General features: G+C 45.0%; 1 protein-coding gene across 1 annotated transcript in view; it reads left to right on the top strand.

Moving 5' to 3' along the window:
- Positions 1-262: 262 nt before the first annotated feature.
- Positions 263-21,871, top strand: part of OSGIN2 (oxidative stress induced growth inhibitor family member 2) — a 53,639-nt gene continuing 32,030 nt past the window's right edge. Inside the window, exons 1-2 of the mRNA XM_068237609.1 lie at positions 263-379; positions 20,614-20,744. Coding sequence (XP_068093710.1) covers positions 20,678-20,744 — 67 coding nt within the window. The 5' untranslated portion in view covers positions 263-379; positions 20,614-20,677. The remainder of the gene's footprint in view (positions 380-20,613; positions 20,745-21,871) is intronic.

Raw genomic sequence — 21,871 nt, 5'->3', positions numbered from 1 at the left:
AGCAGCTTGCAGATGCTGCAGCATGTCACACAGGTATAATAATAGGTGCATTATTATCACACAGCATGAGATCTCCTTCCCTCCCGCATCCTGGAAGAGAAGCTGGATGCAGTGGATGGCGAGTGAGAGAGAGCGCAGGCAGCCCCCTGCTACCCTGTCACCGTGACCCCGCCCCCCGTCACCGTGACTCCGCCCAGGACTCCGGCATGCGAGGCTCCTTGTGTCTCCCCATCGGCGGCCTCCGTGTCCCCGCCCTCCGCATGACACACGGCGCTGTGCTGCCTCCGCCCTCCCACACAGCGGGCTTTAAATCGCCGGGCCGGCGGAGAGAGCGGGAGGAGAACGTGCTGGCGGCCGGCACAAGGCGGGAGACCTTGCGGTGAGGAGGGTGAATGGGGGGCGGGGGCACTGAGCCGGGTATCTCCTGCATGCTGCTGGCGGTGCCGGGGCAGGTGTCTGGTGACTGGCGGGGATGCGGTGTCTGCGCTTTCCTTGCAACCTTCTCATTCTCTTTCCTGCTGGCTGAGCAATGCCAAGTGTGCATTATGTAATGTATGAAATGCAGCAGCAGCAGTAGGTACCGACTGCACTGCCGGGTACAGGAGCATCATCATCATCATCCGCAGCAGCTCAACTACTGCACAGTGCACACTGCCAGGTTGATCCTCACTGGAGAGATTTTACTGCTCCGGTGAGGAGGAGGAGGAGAATGGGCTTGGGAGTCATGATGATGGACTTAAAATGATAATGGCTTTGGAGTGATGATAATGGCCTTGGCAGTGACTTGGAGCGGTGATGATGATGAGCCTGGCACAGTGACTTGGAGTGATGATTATGATGAACCTGGCAGTGACTTGGAGTGAAGCTGATGGACTTGGCAGTGACTTGGAGTGAAGCTGAGGATGATGGACTTGGCAGTGACAGTGACTTAGAGTGAATCTGAGGATGATGAACCTGGCAGTGATTTAGAGTGAAGCTGATGATGGACTTGGCAGTGACTTGGAGTGGTGATGATGGACTTGGCAGTGACTTGGAGCGGTGATGATGATGAGCCTGGCACAGTGACTTGGAGTGATGATGATGATGATGAACCTGGCAGTGACTTGGAGTGAAGCTGATGATGATGGACTTGGCAGTGACTTGGAGTGAAGCTGATGGACTTGGTAGTGACTTAGAGTGAAGCTGAGGATGATGGACTTGGCAGTGACAGTGATTTAGAGTGAAGCTGAGGATGATGAACCTGGCAGTGGCTTAGAGTGAAGCTGATGATGGACTTGGCAGTGACTTGGAGTAGTGATGATAGACTTGGCAGTGACTTTAGGGTGAAGCTGATGATTATGATGGACTTGGCAGTGACTTGGAGTGGTGATGATGGACTTGGCAGTGATTTGGAGTGGTGATGATGATGAAGGACTTGGCAGTGACTTGGAAGGAAGCTGAGCTCCTCCAGGTTGCCGGTGTGGGTAGCAGATGTTCTGGGCGGATCTCCCGGCTTGCAGCACTACAGAGAAGGATGCATCTGCCTATTGCATCAGAAAAGGGGAGAGTGCTCAGAGATCGGAGTGTTCACACGGCCTCCCCTATAGGGATCACTGCATAGAGCCATTCATTCTATACAGATGCAACGTCACTTTTTTCCCCCCTTGTGTGTATGTGTGTTTTTTGTATTTATTTATTTTTATACTGCTTGCTTGAATCTGAACTCGGAAATGTCACTTCCTTCCTGTACTGTTTTGCCTTGTACACACGTTGTGTAAAAGTACTTTGAAATGTCCGAACAGACGTTTGGGCAAACAAAGTTTAAGTAAACCTGAAAAGAAAATAATAATAATAATAATAATAATAATAATAATAATAATACAAATCAAAACGCTCCCCTAAGGGCCCATTCACATTTAAAATTGTAAAACGTTTTGCTTGAACGATTTTACTGGGCTAAGGGCCTTTTTCCACTAGCCTGCGATTTGCTTCTGATCGCAAATCGCAAGGTACATTAAACTAATGGAAACTGCAGCAGCAATTTCCATTAGTGCGATCCGATTGCGATGCGATTTTGGTCAAAGCGCAATCGTTGTCCTGCCGTGTTTTGTATGCGATTGAGCTGGAATATAATGAGTATAGTAGCTCAATCGCAATTGCAATCGCATGGTGGAAATTGAAACGCGATCACGATCGCATTTCATAGTGGAAAAGAGCCCTTAGCGCGGTAAAAATCATGAAACTTCTGTGATTCCAGAGCAATTTCGGGTAGGGCCCTTTTCTACTAGCAATCGCAATCACAAATGCCAGCGATTGCGATTTTTCATTAATTCTGTTATGCGATTGCAATATTTATTTATTTTTTATTTGCATTGCATTATTACTCTTCAAATCGCTCCAGAAAGCGATTGCGATTTCCAAATCGAATCACTATAGGGGAAAATATTTCTATGATAAAGTAACAACCCTAGCAATTTAAGAATCACTAGCGATTTAAGAATTACTAACGATTTGCGATTCAGCTGTGTAGTGGAAAAAGGCCCTCAGCACTTTAACAGCACTGTTCAGCGATCACTCCAGAATCGCCCCAAAATTGCAGCAGGTAACGTGATTGGCGCTAATTGCAAAACGCCCATGATCTGCGGCAGTGAGAACACTGCCATTGGGTTACATAGCACTAGTGCTTTAGCGATTAGCGAGAAGAGCCCGCTAACCGCGTAAGTGTGAATGGGCCCTTAGAGTGAAACTTCTGGATCCTGCAGAGGCTTTCTTAATCCTCCAGGAGACCACCGCCACACCTGAGACCCTCTTGTAAATTGTGCTCCTCTTTATGCATGAGTGCGGCCGTGCTGTCCCATGCAAATGCAGATGTGCTTTGCAGTAGCACGGAGCCTCCTATGGAAGAGTAGCTCTGACTTACTGCACAGGTACGGCTGTACTCATGCAGGAAGAGGAGACTTACCATGTTACAGATCCAACAAGCTCTCTTTTGAGTATGTTACGGTAGTCTGTGTGTGGCACAGGGCTGTGGAGTCAGTACAAAAATCGTCCGACTCCAGGTACTCAAAATTGCTCCGACTCCTAAGGGCCCATTCACACCTGGGCGATTTCCACTAGTGCTTTTTAAAGCGCTAGTACTTTGTTAATCTATGGCAGTGTTCTCACTGCTGCGATTGGCACCGATCACAGACGTTTTGCAATTAGCGCTTATTTGCAAATGCGTTACCTGCAGCAGTTTTTGAGGCGATTCTGGAGCAATTGCAGTACAGTGCTTATAAAGCGCTGACTGCAATCGTTCTGAAGTCGCGGACGTGTCCAGTGGTTTTTACAGAGCTAATCATGGTAAAATCACTTGCGCAAAGCGCTAGCGTTTTGGCGATTTTTAAGTGTGAATGGGCCATTAGTTTAATTTTTTACAAAGGTTATGGATTTGGTTAAAAAATCCTCAGACTATTCAATTTATTGAAACCACGGACTCGGGTACCCAAAACTGCACAGACTCCACAGCCCTGGTGTGGCATCAGTGAGGGTCAGAACGATGTGCAGGATCCAGAGACTTCACTCTTCTTGGATAAGTGTTTTTTTTTTTTTTTTTTTTTTTTTTCCCTAGGAAAGGGAACTTAAAGTGAGAGGTATATGGAGGCGGCCATATTTATTTCCTGGTAAACAATACCAGTTGCCTGGCAGGCCTGCTGATCTCTTTGGCTGCAGTAGTGTCTGAATAACACCAGAAACATGCATGCAGCTAATCTTGTCAGATCTGACAATGTCGGAAACGGCTGAATCTGCTGCATTCAGGGTCTGTGGCTAGATGTATTAGAGGCAGAGGATCAATAGGATAGCCAGGCAGATGGTACTGCTGAAAAGGAAATAAATATGGCAGCTTCTACATACTTAGCGCTACAGCTGTCCTTTAAACGACAACAAATGACTGATACTGTGTTTTCTGGCTGATTAATTCTGACAACTATTGGACACATATCGGGCAGTGTGTGTGTGTGTGTGTGTGTGTGTGTACAATGTTGTTCAGATGACATTGTTCTAAAGCAAGCATGTGTGCATATGTCGTGGGAAATGTCACTTGCATGCGCAGTATTCAAAACCTATAATCGTTTGGAATATGGGTGTGTGAACAATTTCGTTTTTACACTAATTTGTTTGTTGCCGGATAATGTTGTTTGCGTGCGATTCCCCAATTTAGTTTCTCAGTAGATAGAATCAGGGCTGTGGAGTCCGTACAAAAATCATTCAACTCCGACTCCTCAGTTTATGAAACCACCGACACCGAATGTTGGTTTACAGATTGAGACTTTTTTTTTTGTTTATTCATTTTTACCCATGTACAGATCGGAGCCACAATTAAGGCCTGTTCACTTGTCAAAAAACGCTCCGATCCAGGGAGACAGAAGCACATGTGTAAACTGATGTTATGTTAAAGGAATACTATCGATGTATGCATTTATTTTTAAATGCTGTATGTTGTAGCACACATTAGGACAAGTACTAGGAGCAATTTGATTCCTCACACAGCTGTTCCTCTCAGCTGTAAAATCCTCCGTCAGTTTTGGCCGTCAGTGCTTGATACAAATGTATCTATATGCTGAGGGCTCCCAGAGGGCTAAGCCCATGTCTGCACAGGGGAGTTGCTATCAACTCCTCAGTTTATAGTTTAATTATCACCTTGCTGAAAGAATCTTATTGATAGGGGGTTAAAGATTCTAGCAATGTGTGTTTATTATCTTTGCTTCTCTTGACTGCTAAAGATACTAATAATGCTAATTGTAAACAGTGGTTTGCCCCTCTCAGCAGCTTGTAAAGTGGATGCAGCCTGGAGTGAATCACCACAAGCAGGCAGCCAGACTGAGTGTAAACACAGACTATTGTTTATAGCTAGTTATATTCCAGCAATATTCCAGCTCATTTAGTTACCTGTTACCACCTCAGATCAGCCTATTTCTCCTCATGTCTCCTGCATGCTGTGAGTGACACAGTGAAATATATTTGTGAGCTGTGTGACAGAGTAACCAAGCAGCTCAGGGTGATCCAAACTACTGTGAGCTGTGTGAGAAATGAATTTTTAAGCAGGGATAGCAAGAGAGAGACCTGGGTGAATAAATAAAGTGCCCCTAGCACTAGTGGTAATGTGTACACTAATATACAGTATTAAAAAAAAAAGTCGTTTCAATCGATAGTACTCCTTTAAGCATAGGGTCCATTCACACTTGCAAACTGTAACAGCGCAATGGAGTGAGAGTGGAATTTATAGTCCCGACTGAAACTACTTTCTAACATACACTGTGGATGGTCACGGAACCTGTGCAAGCCTGGGGGAATGGACAGTGTCTATTACTACTAGGCTGTTTTTCTCCTCCGTTCCAGGAAAAACACATGTCTTCTCCAGACATATTCAGGTCCCCCTCACTGCTGACTGCTGCTGGGCTCTGTGACATGTGTCTTTATCCGAGTCACGGCACAGTCAGGGCTATCCTTGCAGCGCAAAAGACCAATGAGAATCCGCCATAGCGCGGTGGCGAATCCGCCACGAGTGGTGAACCAATGAGAATTCTTCCTGTTTCTAGGTGGAATCTCATTGCTCAGCCAATGGTAGGCCCTGTTTCTGCTGGGGCTCTGAGCCTACTGGTACTTGTCCCAAGCCCAATACCGGTGTTGTGTCTGACTACGCTGCCTGTTAATTTGCGCTGACCCGCATGTGCAGTAGGAGACTGTGCGGCCACAGTTCCTATTTAATTATGCTGCTGGTGGTAAAATATTAAATATCTCCGCTTCCACACCTCTTACACTCCCCAAATTTTCAGGGTAGGGAGGGAACCCCCCGAACTACCTCTATGCCAAATTGCAGCCCCCGAGCCCCACTGGTTCAGGAGATAGGTTTTTCTAATCTATCTCCTGAACCAGTGGGGCTCGGGGGCTGCAATTTGGCATAGAGGTAGTTCGGGGGGTTCCCTCCCTACCCTGAAAATTTGGGGAGTGTAAGAGGTGTGGAAGCGGAGATATTTAGTATTTTACCACCAGCAGCATAATTAACTTCACACTGAGCATGCATGCTACTCGGTATGGAAGGGAGCTTCCGGGCTGCGCAATCAGACATTACACCGGTGTCATTGTGTGTTGAGGACCTGAATGGTGACCGAAGACAGGTTATTGTGGCGGGGTGACTGGAATGGAAGCAGGGACATCGTAACGTCGGATGCTGCAATGTGGCATAGTGCATACACTCAGGATATGCTGTAATGCACCGTGCATCCGTCCCAAGTGTGAACCTAGCCCTAGAGTACAATATTAAAGAAAACCTGTGAGTTTGAACAAATAAAAACCCTGATACCTCAGGATGGAGAAGCCTCTGGTTCTTAATGAGGCTTCTCTTGTCTTGTGCCTTCTCGTGCTCGCAGTCAAGAACAAATCAAAACCGTAACAAGAACTGTGGCCTACCTGCCATCGTCCCATTCAAATTAATGGGAGCGTTATTTTAAATGATGGTGACAGCAGTTGGTATCTGTGGAAACACAGTGGTGGATTCCCTTGTCTCATCTAGTACACTACATGTAGCATCTAGAGGTTTGTTGCTTTTCCTGGCTTTACAGTTAAATGCTAACAAACAATATCAAATGATCAAAAATGCTGCTAATGTCGTTTGGCGGAGACTAACAGGAAGAACCACAATGCTGTTCTACAGGAAATGACGCAAGAACAGCATGTGATGGCAAACAAAAACGCTTTCAAACGACTTTAAATGACGTTAAAAGCTTCACCGAAAATGGCTGCCATTTGTTTGGAAATTCAACAGCATTCTAACAAGATGCCAAGCAGAAGCCTATCTTAACCAGCTCTGTGTTAATCCCTCATGGCAGCAACAGGTTAGGAACAGTTATGTTAAAGGAAGATTGAAGTCAGAAGAATATGGAGGTTGCCATATTTATTTCCTTTTAATCAATGCCAGTTGTCTGGCAGCCCTGCTGAGCTCTTTGGCTGCAGTAGTGTCTGAACCATCAGAAACAAGCATGCAGCTAATCTATTCATAAACACCTGATCTGCTGCATGCTTGTTCAGGGTCTATGGCTGTAACATTGATGTGCTGATAAAAAGCGGATAGAAGCGCACTAAGTGGAAACAAGGCCTCAGGCAGAGGATCAGCAGGGCTGCCAGGCAACTGGTATTGCTAAAAAGGAAATGAATATGGCAGCCTCCATATACCTCTCTCTTCAGTTGACATTTATATTGGGCAGATTTCATTTAATTCTCACACAATATGGCCCTAATCTTCAGTTTCTACTCCAAATTCATCAGTTTAAGTGACCTGATTATGAGAACAACTTAGTTGGGATTGCTATCTCCATCATATTATCGTGTATGCTGAGCAGTACAAAATTATATATAACCGTGACTCCATAAATTCTCATGCCTGCGTTGTTTGACCTCAGTCTGCACTGTGTGCAAAGCCTCTATCAGGAAGTGGCTGTCATCAGGGGTCGGCCAGCTGTGTGTGTGTTCAGATATAAGCATGTATCCTTTTCTTATTACCATGGGTGCTATGTTTGTGTTCTCACTGTAGATTTTATAAAAATTGCCTAAATCATCACACCAGCAAGAGCTTTTCAAATCGATATTGCTTAAAAAGCTCTTGCATTGTGAACCAACACTAAGGCCTGGTTCACACTACAAAAATTCAATTTTCAGAGGTTTTGTTTTTTGAAAGGAATGTGACTTTTTGCACAATTTTTGCACAATCCTTTTATGCTGGTTTCACACTGTAAACCAGCGTTAGCAATGCGATGCATCTCTTTCGCCACACTGCATCGCTCCGCCAGAAATCAGCCTTCAGAGAACACCGCTTTAGTACACGGTGTTCCCTGTCTGGCGTGCTTGCGGTCACTTCCTCCTTCGGTGTGTGCGGAAGTGCACAGAAGCGTAGTGTAAAAATACACTTCCGCGCATGTGCGCTGCAACATCGAGAAGTAAATTGTTTTAAAATTCATGTCGCCATAGACTAGCATGACTTCTGGGCTGACGAAGATCACTGATAGTTGGTGCTGAAGTCGCGCGGTAGCATAGTTTTGGACCTGCGTCAGGGATGTTGCGAAAATGTCACTTACGTCACGCCGTAATGTCAAATTATGAAAGTCTATACACTTTCATTGCACGGTGGTGGGGTAAGGTAAAAAATACTGCAGCGCCCCGGTGTGAAAGGGCTCTTAAGAAAAAATGGTAGGTAGGGCACGTTTTTGATTTTGTTAAAATCAGAGCGCTGCAATGAGAACACCCTCATAGGGTGACTTTGCTGTAGTGCTGTGCCGATCGCCGGAGATTGGCAAACTGAGCGCAATCACCCATAGTGTGAACCAGTCAACAAATATGTAAGCCATTAGGAGGCAAGGAAATGGCTCTCTAGGCTTATTGCTCCCTCACTGTCCTCCTCTGCCCCCTGGATCTTCTGTAATTGGCCCCAAAAAGCCAACGGGTCCGAGCATACCGGGCATGCCCGGCTGTGTGCGCTCCTGTGGCCAGGAGCGTTCTGCAGCCACAGCACAAGGGTTGCATGGACACAGTAGGACACAGGGACAGGGGTTTTATTATATTTAAATGTTCTTTCAAATCCATGTAAAGCTGCCCTAGTCTGGAGCTTTGCGTCACCGTGACGATCATTGCGACGTAGCGTGCATTTAATGAAGCCCCTCTCTGGAAGTGACGTGGCTGTGTGATTCAGTCACATTTCTCTATTTATAGTTGCTATCTTTTCTAGTGACGCAGTCTCATGGTCTCCTCTGCTGTGAGAATTTGTCTCACGCTGATCAGTGAATGAATACAGGATATTATGCTCTGGATGAGAGATGTGCTTCTCTGAAGGGGATGTTTATTCTCGCTGCTTCTCTCTGACGTCTGCGTATACAGATCACTCATTGGTGTGTAAAATAGTTTTGGTAGGAATGACTCTGCATGTGGGAATGAGACGTACCCGCTGCACTAGGCAGACCTCTGGAACTTGTGGCATCTCAGTCATTCCAAACTACCCAAATTATTTCATTTATGCTGTAGAGGGATGCTCTGAGTTTGGTTGCATTGTAGAGGGATGCTCGGCCTTGTAGAGAGATGCTCTGAGTTTGGTTGCATTGTAGAGGGATGCTTTGCCTTGTAGAGGGATGCTCTGAGTTTGGTTGCATTGTAGTGCTTGTTCGTTTTTTGTTTGTCAAATAATTAGCATAGCAGTGTTATTTTCCCAGGTCATCTCAGGACAGCACCAATGACAGATGACTCTTCTACGCCCATCTGGATAGGAAGGAGAATAAAATATTCAAATTAGCTAATGGATGCCACTCAGGAGTAGGATCACTGGGCTGGAGAGTTCTTTTCATGTCAGATGGCAGGACAGCCGGTGTAATGTCTGATCTTGCTGTCCAGAAGCTGCTTTCCTCACTGAGCATCGCACATGCTCAGTGGGAACTTTAATACAGTCTTCTTGAAATATCCGCAGCCATACCTCCTACACTCCCCACATTTTCAGGGTAGAACTACCTCTGGCTGGCTACCCCCAAGCCCCGCTGGTTTCCAAGATATGTTTCTGTAATCTATTTCTGGAACCAGCAGGGCTCGGGAGCCGCTATTTGGCACAGAGGTAGTTCAGGGGGTTCCCTCTCTACCCTGAAAATTGGGGGGTGTAGGAGGTGTGGCTGCGGAGATATTTGGGGTGTTTAACACCAGCAGCATCGCTGAATAGGAAATGTGGCAGCACAGGATCGCACTGTGCATGCGGGGCAGCGTAAATTTACAGGCAGCACAATCAGACACAACACCAGCGTTTGTTCTCCTGTCAATGTGGCCATACATTAGTTGATCTGCTACCAGACCAAGCATTAGCTAGACCCCTCTCTGATCAGTTTCAATAAGAGAGAGATCTATTGCCTACCCACAGCGATTTCCATTTCAAATCCTCCTGCTGCCCTCCCCCCCACCACCACCACTGTACCCATTTGCAGTGTTGAGGGCTCATCTGTCACACCGTTGTGCATCTTGGCCTCCTCAGGTGTCCAGCGTCACAGCGAGCACCTGTGTCACATGGTACAAGTGCTCGTGGTGGTGCTGGACACTAGAGGAGGCCAGGACCTCGCTAGTGTGTGGCAGGTGAACCTTCAACACTGCATACAGGTGGTTAGGGGGGTTCTAGGGGGCACCCCTATACACCTGGTAGGACAACAGTCTGTTACGATATAGAGTTGGGCCCTTGTGACAAGGACTTTCCAGCATTCCAGATTGATCCCCTTGACCGGGAATTGATTGAAAGATTGGCAGTACTTATTCACGTCTGGTTCAATAGACTTATTGGATTGGAAAGTTGATTGGCCCTCAAAATCAAGCAATGTATTGTCACCCTTAGCGCAACAGCAGAAAGGGACAGTCCAAAAGTCTTCAGATCTGGAGCCATGGCCAACTCTCTGTGATAACCCAGCTACCCAGCATGTGGCCCAGTCCCAGGATGTGCCTTCGAGTGTGGACTTGCGTAGATGCTGGAGGCTGTGAGAGCCAGTCAGCTCAGACCGTGAGACATCAGCAAGCTACAGGGTCACTTCAACTCATTGGTAGGACTCATTCCCCCCCCCCCCCCATGTTTGTAGGGAGGGAACCCCTTGAACTGCATCAAACCCCTCAAATTTCCTCTGTGCCAAACTGCAGTCCCCGAGCCCTGTTGATTTCCGAGATAGGGAATTATTGTATCTGGCACAGGAGGTATTGGAGTAAGATGTGCTGTGAGGTCTGCAGAGTGCGACATCCTTCTGACCACAAAGCCAGCTGTTGCAGCAGGTTCCTCTATCTTTTGAATTAGCAGCTTCCCCAATTTGTGCAAGGAGTCTCCTTACTTATGCTTCACAGTGACTCTGTAGCGAGAGGAATGTGGAGGTTGCGATGAATGAACATGTGAGATGCCCCATAATCAGTCAATAACTAAATTGCCAACACCAGTCCCTGGTAGAGGATAAGGTTGCATATTCATGAAGGGTGCTTGAAAAGGCTGTCCTATGGTTGTACAGATTTACCAAATCTATGTAGTATAAGGGGCAACAGATTGAAAATACCTGGAATGATTGATTGGATAAGCTCTTATACTACATGAAAGTGGTGTGTTGAGCCTATTAGGATAGTTATGTTGGGGCTTATTCACTCTGCACATGGAGATGAACAGTACACACTACTTACATCAAGTACTGTGCATAGATATTCAGTATAACAGAATAAGGTAATGCATCCGTCAAACATAAATGTTGCAGGCTAAAACCTTATGTGCCTTAGTTACCACCCTGCTGTAAAGGGGCAATAGAAACATGACTAGAGGAGCCTATTCGCCAGTGGTTTGAGGAAAGGTGCTGAGTGATGTGCAAAGAGCTAGATCACCCACAAGGCACCCTAGGCTGATGGTTAGGACCTTGTGAAGGTCCTATGATCATTGTCCCTGACTTTTCTCTGTTTCCAAAAGGTTTGGTTCGCTCGGGATTCACACTGTTAGGGACTGTGCACAAATCTTTGCTGGCTTTATGTATGAACCTATAGTGCCCGTGTAGCAAAGCACTGCTACTGCAGACAATGTTTTGTGCTGCACCTGCATATTTTTGAGTGCTAGCATAGTATACATTTTTTAGGAGCGCTGCCAATTCTTTCCGTGTATGTATGTATGTATGTATGTATGTATGTATGTATGTATGTATGTATGTATGTGTGTATTTGTGTGTGTGTGTATATATCTCTATATATCTATATCTATATATCTATATCTATATATCTCTATCCCTTTTTATTTTTATGGCCCAGGTTCACACTATAGTTATTTGGTAATTAGAGGTTAGGGTCCATTCCATGAAGAATAACCCCATTGTGGTGAAGGGGTCCAGTATGGAACAATGCAAACTGTTTTTGGAAGCTAGCATCCTCCATTATGTGCACCTGTTTTGAATGCAAGTTGTGTACTCTGCCTATAATTAGGTTCTGCACACCTATGCTGCTGGTCATTCAGATGCAGCCTGTCTTGGGAAGCACTGCCACCTCTCCCTGCTGTATAGTATACATTTTCCCATATCTCCTTTTTATAAGAGCAAGAATAATCATTCAATAGAAGTACAAAACAGTTCCGCAACTTCTCCTTTTTACATTTTTTTTCTTTTTGTGACAAAATATGTACTAATCTGGTTACACTGAAAGTTATAAAAGCCCATCTAAAATGTTTTGCCTTATCAAAGCTCTTGTTTATGCTGGCCATGCACTCATTGCATTGTCCTGTGGAACTTTGTTTACTCCAATGTGATTGGCTGCGGAAAATGCGGTGCATTGAACTGTAGGGTAAACACTGTCTCAGTACAGTGGACACTTAGCCCAGTGTGATTTCTGCTGATGCTGGGGATTAAGCTGTGGATTTGACTGGTCAGTCTGGGCATTTTGTAGCGCATACGCTCAATAACAATCATTATACAAGTGCAAAATGTGGAAATAAAGCAGACTGACGTGTGTGCCTGGGGTGGGATAAGGGCCAGTTGTGGAGGAGTCACAATGTTTCTCACTGTTGTGGTCAACTCTATAATCGTTACATACAAGTGCTTGATTCTATCTACATAGCTTGAACCACAACACTTGACCTGGGGAGGGCTCATTATGTAGCTTCCCTTGTAGTAATAACGAGAAAAAAACTGATGACCCCATTGGAATTGAAAAGGCCACAGCTTTTATTAAAAGACACTTCAATTTGCATAACCTCAACATCTTATTTATTTTAAAAGTTATAGTTAGTCATTTTCAAACTACATTCATGACAATCCCCCAGTCTTCTTTTATCACAACTAACCACCATACCAGCCACTGCTTTCCTTAGCTTGGTGGGTACACTAAGGGCTCGTTCACACTTAGGGCGTTTTTTCCTCTTCTTTCAAGCGCAGGTGATTTTCAAAATCGCCCTAAACGCTTGTGGAATGATTCCCTATAAGAGAGTTCACATCTGAGCGGTTTGTTTGCGATCCGCTCAGCGAAGCGGTGCCTGTACCATTTTTGAGGTGATTTTGCCTCAATGGAAGGTATAGGAAAAATGCAAAACTCTCACAAAACCGCTTTTTGTGGTGATTGCATTCACGTTTTTGAGAATAAATACATTGTATTTATTATTTTCTGGGTCAAAGAGTTCACTTCCTTACTTGTGTCAGGGAGTGAATTACAAAACCGCTCTGGAAAAGCACTTAGAAAAGCGCTTGTACCAGAAATGCAGCGCGCAGTAGAGTGCTGGGGGGGGGGCGCACAAAACACAAAACTTTTTTGATTTTTAGCTGTGAATGAGGCCTGACTGCTTCCAAAAGTCCTGCCGCTGCCATTATCAATCCAACAGGCAATTTATTAATCTACAAGGGAATGGTGGGTGGGTTCAGTCCTTGATTGTATTGAAATGGTTGTCCCTTCCTCCCTCTTCTGCTTTTCCTTTACCTGAGGTGACCTATCTCCTTCTGGCTCCTTATACCCCTCCCAGGTCATGTGTCCCGTCGCCTAGTGACGTCCAGCATCGGGAGCTCACTTTACTGCTTTGGCGCCAAACATGAACCCCTCAGATTCTTGATGTGTAGCTGCAGTAAGTGCTTGCCCTATACTACCTATGACAAACATTGAACACCGATAACTGACTGCAAGTTTGCCTTTTGTTTTTTCGTCTTTTTTTTTTTTTTTTATATTCCCTGGCTTGCAGTTTGTCTGACAGTCTGCTGTGCCTCTTGTCCGCTCTACATTGCTTCCTTTTTTCAATGTGAACAAGAGTTACATGCTGCCTGTCAGGAACCGGCCCGCGGCACGCCTGCGTATACGGTTCCCGACTGCGGGTTTGACCAGATCGAGAGGGGAAGCAGCCTTAGTCAAGCTAAAACAAGGCTGGGACCCCTCAGAACACCTCTCACTGCCACCACTAGCTGTTCGCTAGACACTTCCACTCTGCTGTCGAGTCCTCAGCGCGCACTCGGCGTTTTCGTATTCGGGTCAGCTTTGTGCTTAGGCCAAATACAGGAACGACACACACACACACACACACACACACACACACACACACACCTCAAGCATACAATTCGGCATGGACTTATACACCCTTCAATCTCTTCTAGGCTATGAGTGTTAGTTTAGTACGGCAGAAGTCAAGCTTATTAAATAATAATTTAATATTCCAGGGAAAAAGGTAGAACAATGCAGAACAGAAGATATACAAAAGATTACAAAAAAACAAAATAAAAAATTACAAAGATAAAAGTTACAATAATACACACAAAGCGATTTTGCTTACCAAAATAAACGGGGAAATAAACGTACCAGCGCATCGATCTGGCGTTGTTGCGGGAGTACGCACTTCTGCTCAGGAACCAGGCTATTTCTAGCCGTGTGAGCTACCTCCAAGAACTACAAATTGTGGTTATCCTAGCTGCTATTTTATACTGTGAGATACGCCTGGAGGCTGCAACTTCCTTGGGGAGGGGAGGAACTAGTTTTTAATTAAATCTCCGACATATTCCATTTCCAGGTAAAAGTCTATACATCAAAAGATTGTGAAGTGAGGCTTTCAACTCCAGGTGGAAACTTGATTAAGGCTTTTTCTTGTCTCCGTTTTTAGTCTGCAGAGATTTCCACCCCCTTCCTATAGATGTGATTTACAGGGTATAGTTGGCACCTCCACCAATAATTCAATTTCCTCACAATGAAATAGTGTTTAACACACATGTCAACTTTTGGTGCAGCGACTCTTCCTGACTTAGTCTAGAGTTCTTCACTTCCTCAACAGAAGTGTAAATGTTTCAAGTGTCAAGGACTTCAACACTTCACTTCTGCCATTGTCTGATTACCCAAGCTCTATTCACTGAAGTCCTCTTTAGATGCAAATGTAGGTCTAGTGACCCACCCACACAAATACATGAACAGTCCATGAATCTAGCCTGCATATCTACACCTTTGACATACCACAGCAGATATAAAAATGGGAAAATGAAAATATATTACTGTATTATCCTTAACAGCATGAGCACCCCAATATATTCCTGACACTGCCCAATACACATCTTTTCTTGGAGCACTGTTCCTAATTTATGCAGGAAAACTGGTTAACTAGTTTTGCTGCTCTTTAGTTGAACACCAGCCAAGATTACTGAAAGTATGTGACCTCCTTATGGTGCTGCTCCAAAAGTAAAATGTCCCACTAATTAACCAATTAAAGTAACTGTGCAAAACGTTTGTAGGTCAGATCTAGTAAGAGCACTGAATGTTCTATATACCGGTACCTTTTTTTTTTTTTTTTTTTTTCATGTTTCTGCTGTAGAAGTCCTGTAAGGAAGGCAGGTTGTGGCCAAAAATCCTTTCTGCTGGTTAAATGATGGACTGTAGTGTCACTTTTTCCCAATCTGTGCATGAGCCAAATCAGAGAATTATTGAACAGTGGTTATCATTCTGGTGTTGCAGGTATGAAGTTCCAGGTTAAAATCCCCACACAAAAAATACTATAATGGAGATACCATATGTTTGTGTTGGTTTCATCTCAAAATATGCATTGTTAACACCTTCTGGCCAGCTATTTTTCTTACAAAACATTTCAATAGAGCCCCTCTATTGTGTACACCTAATTGCATGTAAAATAACTGACATACACCCTAGTTACCCGGTCTTGAAAAAGATGAAGATATTTCTTGAGCTGCCATTTTGCTTCCTTTGTGCCATTTTTCTTCATGAATGCGGGCCAGGCAAATTCTGAGCATTCTAACTACAGGCTGTACACAGGCACAAACTTTAGCAGAGGGTAGTGGATCATACATCGTGATATCCCACAATCCTCTGCAGACTCAATAAGGAGAAAAGGCTGAGGCCCTTTTTCTTGATGAGGTGGAGCAATGATCAGACAGGATGGAAATGTGGGACATGGGTGTACAAAACACAGCTGCAACGTTCATATAACTTTAATTCAATATAATATTAATTTTACACACCAGAGGTTCACTTGAACCACTAGACCACTACAGGTTGAATTCCTCTCATGGACCAGATTAATTTTTGCATTTCAGTGCTCCTCCCATAAATTTGCCAATAACGTTATCACTACTTATCGTACCTAAATGATCTCTATTTTTTTTTTATTATTATGCCACAATTTAGGCTTCACATATATCTGGTTAGGGAACGAACAACATTGACCTGTAGTCAATCCTATGGTGAACACCAGAAATAGATTTAGAAGGGATGTGCAAGTGGTTTGGAGCACTGCATTCTTGCCTGTAATAATACTTGAAGGACAGGACACCTGAATTGAGAGGGGTATGGAGGTTGCCATATCTATTTCCTTTTAAAGAATGCTAGTTACCTGCTGATCTCTTTAGTAGTATCTGGATCAAACCTGAAACAAGCATGCAGCTAATGTAGTCACTTCAGTCAGAAAGCCTGATCGGCATACTTGCTTATGTTTTATGGATAAAAGTATTAGAGTTAGATGATCAGCAGGACAACCACACAACTGATATTGTTTAAAAGGAAATAAACATGGCGGCCTTCATATCTCTGTTCAGGTGTCCTTTAAAGGACACCTGAGGTGAAAATAAAAAAATAAACTAATGAAATAAACAATTGTATCTATCCTCCCTCTCATAAAAACGACTTAAGATATTCCACAGTTTGATTTTATATTACTTTTTAAGGTTTTTTTTTTTTTCCTGACTCAGACAGGAACTGCCACTTACATACCAGGTGTTTACCTCTTTCAGGCAAATAAAAAAAAAAGGAACCCAGCATAGTTATTTGTGTGCTAGGCACTGTACCTACACATGTGTATCTCATCATGTCACCCCGGGTATCCTTTAAATCTTCTGCAGCAAATCTCAGAACGCAGCCTGGCAGAAGTTGGATACAATGCCTTTCAGTGATTTATGTTTGTTGCTTTTTAAAACTGTTTTTATTTATTTATTTTTACTCCCGTATTTACGCAGTGTGGATCTGTTCATAAAATCTCTTGGAGTACCCCCAGCTCGCCTACATGCCTCTAAGATCTGGCAATGAACAAACTGAATATTTTTATTTTCCTTTTAATGCTTGGCTTTTACAAAATAAGTAGACAGAGCCCATGGGCTCTTTCTTTTGGATGGCAACAAGAAGAGATTGTAATCTGTACCTACTTTAGTTGACTTGCCAAACGTCCCTGTTTATGGATTGCACAGTCACTGCAATTCAGATCTTAAGCAAGCCCAGTCACTTAACATTCCTAACTAAGGGTGGCCCTATTTGGTCTCATTTAAAGGGCATAGAGCCATGTTTACCAAACCTATTCTTGAATGTTGCAAACAGCATGATTTCCAATAAAATATCACATAGGCGTGATAGCCAGCGCATCCGTGTGATTCCCCTCTAATCTCCTCCCCCAGGACTTGACTTCTTTTGGCGTTAGGTGGTCCTGGGGGAGCCACCTTCCTGACGCCTATCGGCGTGAGGTGGTCGGAAATGGGGGAAAGGTTTGGCATGTCTAGGCAAACCAAACCATAAAACATACATCCATATCATTTGAATATTACAGCTTCTGTAACATAAAGGTTCGAGTCTCTCTTCCTCTTAAATGGTCCACTAAATTGAAAAATCCACAGGTGATTGCTGATGAAGATGTTGCAGATGCTGCTGTTTTCGTTTTCTCCTAGAAGACAATTTTTCCATCTTCTGTTTAAAATAACTTTTCAGCGACAATATTTTGTACTTTATTGAAACCGTTTAATAAAATGCTGAAACCAAAAATATCTTTTCAGAATTCTGCAATTGAAATTACCAATAAGTGGGTGAAGAATTACTGGCAAAATTAATCAGAGCATGTTCTTGCTTGTCGGTGGCTTAAAAAGCATTTTATTGATAAGATGTGCAAATATTACCTAGGAGAAAAAGTGAATTGAACAAGGGCCGGTGGGGGACATTTATCAAGAGTGTCTGAGACAAAAAATCGGTAGGATTTTGGAAATCCGTGCAGAACTGTCTCAGGCATCTTAAAGAGGAACTCCAGTGAAAATATTGTAATTACAAAAGTGCTTAATTTTTATAATAATTATGTATACATGATTTAGTCAGTGTTTGCTCATTGTAAAATCTTTCCTCTCCCCGATTTACACTCTGACATTTATTACATAATGACATTTTTACTGTGGGCAGGTGATGTAGCTGCTGCTAGCTGTTTTGGCCTTTGAAGACCGCTGTAAACAGCTATTTCCTGTCTGTGAACCTTGTTACATTGTGGCAAACTGTCAAAAGTACAGCAGTCCTCAGAGCTTCTTGTGGAAGGGGTTTCACCACATCAGTCATACAGCGCCTCCTGATGGTCTGTTTGTGAAAAGCAATAGATTTCTCATGTAAAAGGGGTATCAGCTACTGATTGGGATAAAGTTAAATTCTTGGTTGGAGTTTCTCTTTAGGAACCCATTACATAGTGCAGTTTCCTTCTTAAGGTGTTCTAAAATAGGAGGAGTTAGGAAGATCTCTCAGACAGTGCAGTGTGTGAGGGGAAATTGCTGTTGCTGAGGTAACCAATACATCTGCTGTATTGTATCAATGCCCAGCACTGGAAGGGTTAAGCACAGGAAAGCTTCACAGGACACCTGGCAGCATGGGGAGGAGCCCTTCACTAATCATCTATAGCCTGCACTATCTGTAAAACTGCTAATAAGCACTTCGTAATCTGCAGCAGTTTAGGAATGGATGTGCACTTTTCTTAACTGTAGTGCAGCTCTAGAAATTCACACTTAAAGAGAACCCGAGGTGGGGTTCTTACAATGCTATCGGCATACAGAGGCTGGGTCTGCCTATACCGCCCAGCCTCTGTTACTATCCAGATTCCCCCCCCCTGCACTCTGCGATCACCCATAAATCACAGCTGCGCTGTGCGGGCTGTGTTTACCTCTGTACTGCCAGTCTCGGCTGCTCCCCCGCCTCCTGCATAGCTCCGGTCTCGCCTGCATCCCTTCCCTCCAATCAGCGGGGAGGGAAGGGACGCAGGCGGGGACCGGAGCTATGCAGGAGGCGGGGGGAGCAGCAGACTGACAGTACAGAGGTAAACACAGCCCACTGCGACACGCTGCGTGTCAACAGCGCGGCTGTGATTTATGGGGGATAGCAGAGCGCAGGGGGGGCTTAAGGGGGATCTGGATAGCAACAGAGGCTGGGCAGTATCGGCAGACCCAGCCTCTGTATGCAGATAGCATTTTCAGAACCCCACCTCGGGTTCTCTTTAACTGTCACTATTAAGATTTAAGAATCTTGTTATGCAGAACAGTTCCCCTGCTGGTTAGAACAGTTTAACCTCCTGGGTGATAATCCCGAGCTGAGCTCCGAGCTGAGCTCGGGGTATGTTGTGCAGGAGGAGTTCTCAGGCCCTAGTGGGCCGATTTGAATAATTTTTTTTTTTTGTTACACGCAGCTAGCACTTTGCTAGCTACGTGTAACTTCCGCTCGCCGCCGCTACCCGCCGTGCCACACAGCCCTCCCCGACCCCTTGCGCAGCCTGGCCAATCAGTGCCAGGCAGCGCTGAGGGGTGGATCGGGACTCCCTCTGACGTCACAACGTCCATGACGTCGGTGACGTCATCCCGCCCCGTCGCCATGGCGACCGGGGAAGCCCAGCAGGAAATCCCGTTCTGAACGGGATTTCCTGCTTACTCTGATCGCCGAAGGCGATCGGAGTGGGTGGGGGGATGCCGCTGCGCAGCGGCTATCATGTAGCGAGCCCAGGGCTCGCTACGATTTAAAAAATTTTAAAAAAAGTGCTGCGCCCCCTCCTGGGCGATGTAATTGTATCGCCCAGAGGGTTAAGAAGAAAAAACTGTCGGTAATGCTTTGATAAATCTGGCCATGTGCGTTGTATGTTATTTTTGCATTATATAAGTCTAGTGAGTGAAGAAGAATAAAGCAGACATTGTGTTTAGACTTTCCAAACCAGTTCACTGATGCCAGCACCTAGGTCTGTATCCTCACGGATTCTCTCTAAAACAGACCTGAACTCAGAACTTCCTCTCTGCTCTAAAAGATACTCAACCGCATAATTACCTTGAAAGAAACACGTTACAGCTGATAGAAATCCTGTCATAAATCTGCACCATGTTTACTTCCTGCTTTCATGGTAGCAGACCTATTGCGAACATCCTGTGGTTACCAATTACCTCTCTGCCATGGCAGTCAGATGACACAGTTGAGGGATTAAATTACAACTTGTGCTTAGTCACAGAGGAGGGAGAATTAGACAGGCTAATCTTCCTAAATGCATTCAAGAGGCATTTCTATGTTTTCCTACTGTTCTGTGCAAGAGTTCAGGTCCACTTTAAACAATAAGAGCAGACAAGTGCTGACAATGAACTGAACAGCAGTATATTACCAGGAGCAGTCCATGTGGTTGTCTGATGCATAAACATACCAGAGAATTTCTTTGTAACAGATAATATACAAGCGACCTTGAGATTCCACTCTGTGCTGAATCCTGGGCTGATCTGTAAGGAGCTGTTCTCTATGAAAGTAACAAAGGACAAGAGGCTGGAGACTGCAATTAGCCCAGTGTTCAGAGTGTAGGAGGTGCAGCATGCTTAGATATATGGAATAACTCCTGTCTTTCTTTTCCCACACCAGGAGTCCTCATAGAAGACTGTGATTCGCTACCTGCCCTGCAGCAATAATATTGCGACCTGCAGCAATGCCATTAGCAGAAGAAAACTGTCTGTCCAGCGACCCTCCGCTAACTCTGCCCGTGGTTATTATAGGTAAGACCTATTTAAACTTTTCAACGTCTCAGTAGCCTTTAACACATCATTTTTGTCTGTATCAAAGGCCTCTGCTGACTTGTGTCTGACTAGTGCAGGGAGGAGGGCAGTCCAGGAATAGGGGAAGTGGACTAGCTTGACCTTCACTGGGATCTGTATACTTGGACAAGTAGTGGGCATCAGTAGATGGGACAATGTGTATATACAGTATGTGTATATACATGCAGATGGGCTTGGATGAAGTGGATACACTTTTACATATATGCTTGCATATGAGCCTGGCAGCTCCTACAACCTTGGTAAGCTGATTGGATGAACAGTATGCAAAGGATGCATCCATCACAGCATAGGCAAATGCAGGGGGGGGGGGGGGGGAATTACAGCTGCCCAAAATTCCCTCCCCCCCCCCTCCCTCAGACCAAGGCCAATGCAGTGTCTGGGGACAGGCACAAGTTCAGACACAAGAATATCTGCAGGCACCCTGCAGCTCACAGCACTACCCCTTTCTTTCCCCTGCTACAGTTTAGACTTTGGATGTAGCAGCAGTGTGTGTACAAAGCGTGGAGCAGCAGCAGCAGTGTGTATACAGAGCGTGGAGCAGCAGTGTGTGTACAGAGCGGGGAGCAGCAGAGTGTGTACAGAGCGTGGATCAGCAGCAGCAGCAGTGTGTGTACAGAGCGTGGATCAGCAGCAGCAGCAGTGTGTGTACAGAGCGTGGAGCAGCAGCAGCAGTGTGTGTACAGAGCGTGGAGCAGCAGTGTGTGTACAGAGCGTAGAGCAGCAGTGTGTGTGCAGAGTGTGGAGCAGCAGCAGTGTGTGTACAGAGCATGGAGCAGCAGCAGTGTGTGTACAGAGCGTGGAGCAGCAGCAGCAGTGTGTGTACAGAGCGTGGAGCAGCAGCAGTGTGTGTACAGAGCGTGGAGCAGCAGCAGCAGTGTGTGTACAGAGCGTGGAGCAGCAGCAGTGTGTGTACAGAGCATGGAGCAGCAGTGTGTGTACAGAGCGTGGAGCAGCAGCAGTGCGTGTACAGAGCATGGAGCAGCAGCAGTGTGTGTACAGAGCATGGAGCAGCAGCATGTATACAGAGCATGGAGCAGCTCTGGGGAACTTAACAGTCAGGTGTGAGC

Source organism: Hyperolius riggenbachi, chromosome 5 (assembly GCF_040937935.1).
Source record: "Hyperolius riggenbachi isolate aHypRig1 chromosome 5, aHypRig1.pri, whole genome shotgun sequence".
Lineage (NCBI taxonomy): Eukaryota > Metazoa > Chordata > Amphibia > Anura > Hyperoliidae > Hyperolius > Hyperolius riggenbachi.
Note: the sequence above shows the minus strand (reverse complement) of the source record. Positions and strands in the feature narration are given on the sequence as shown.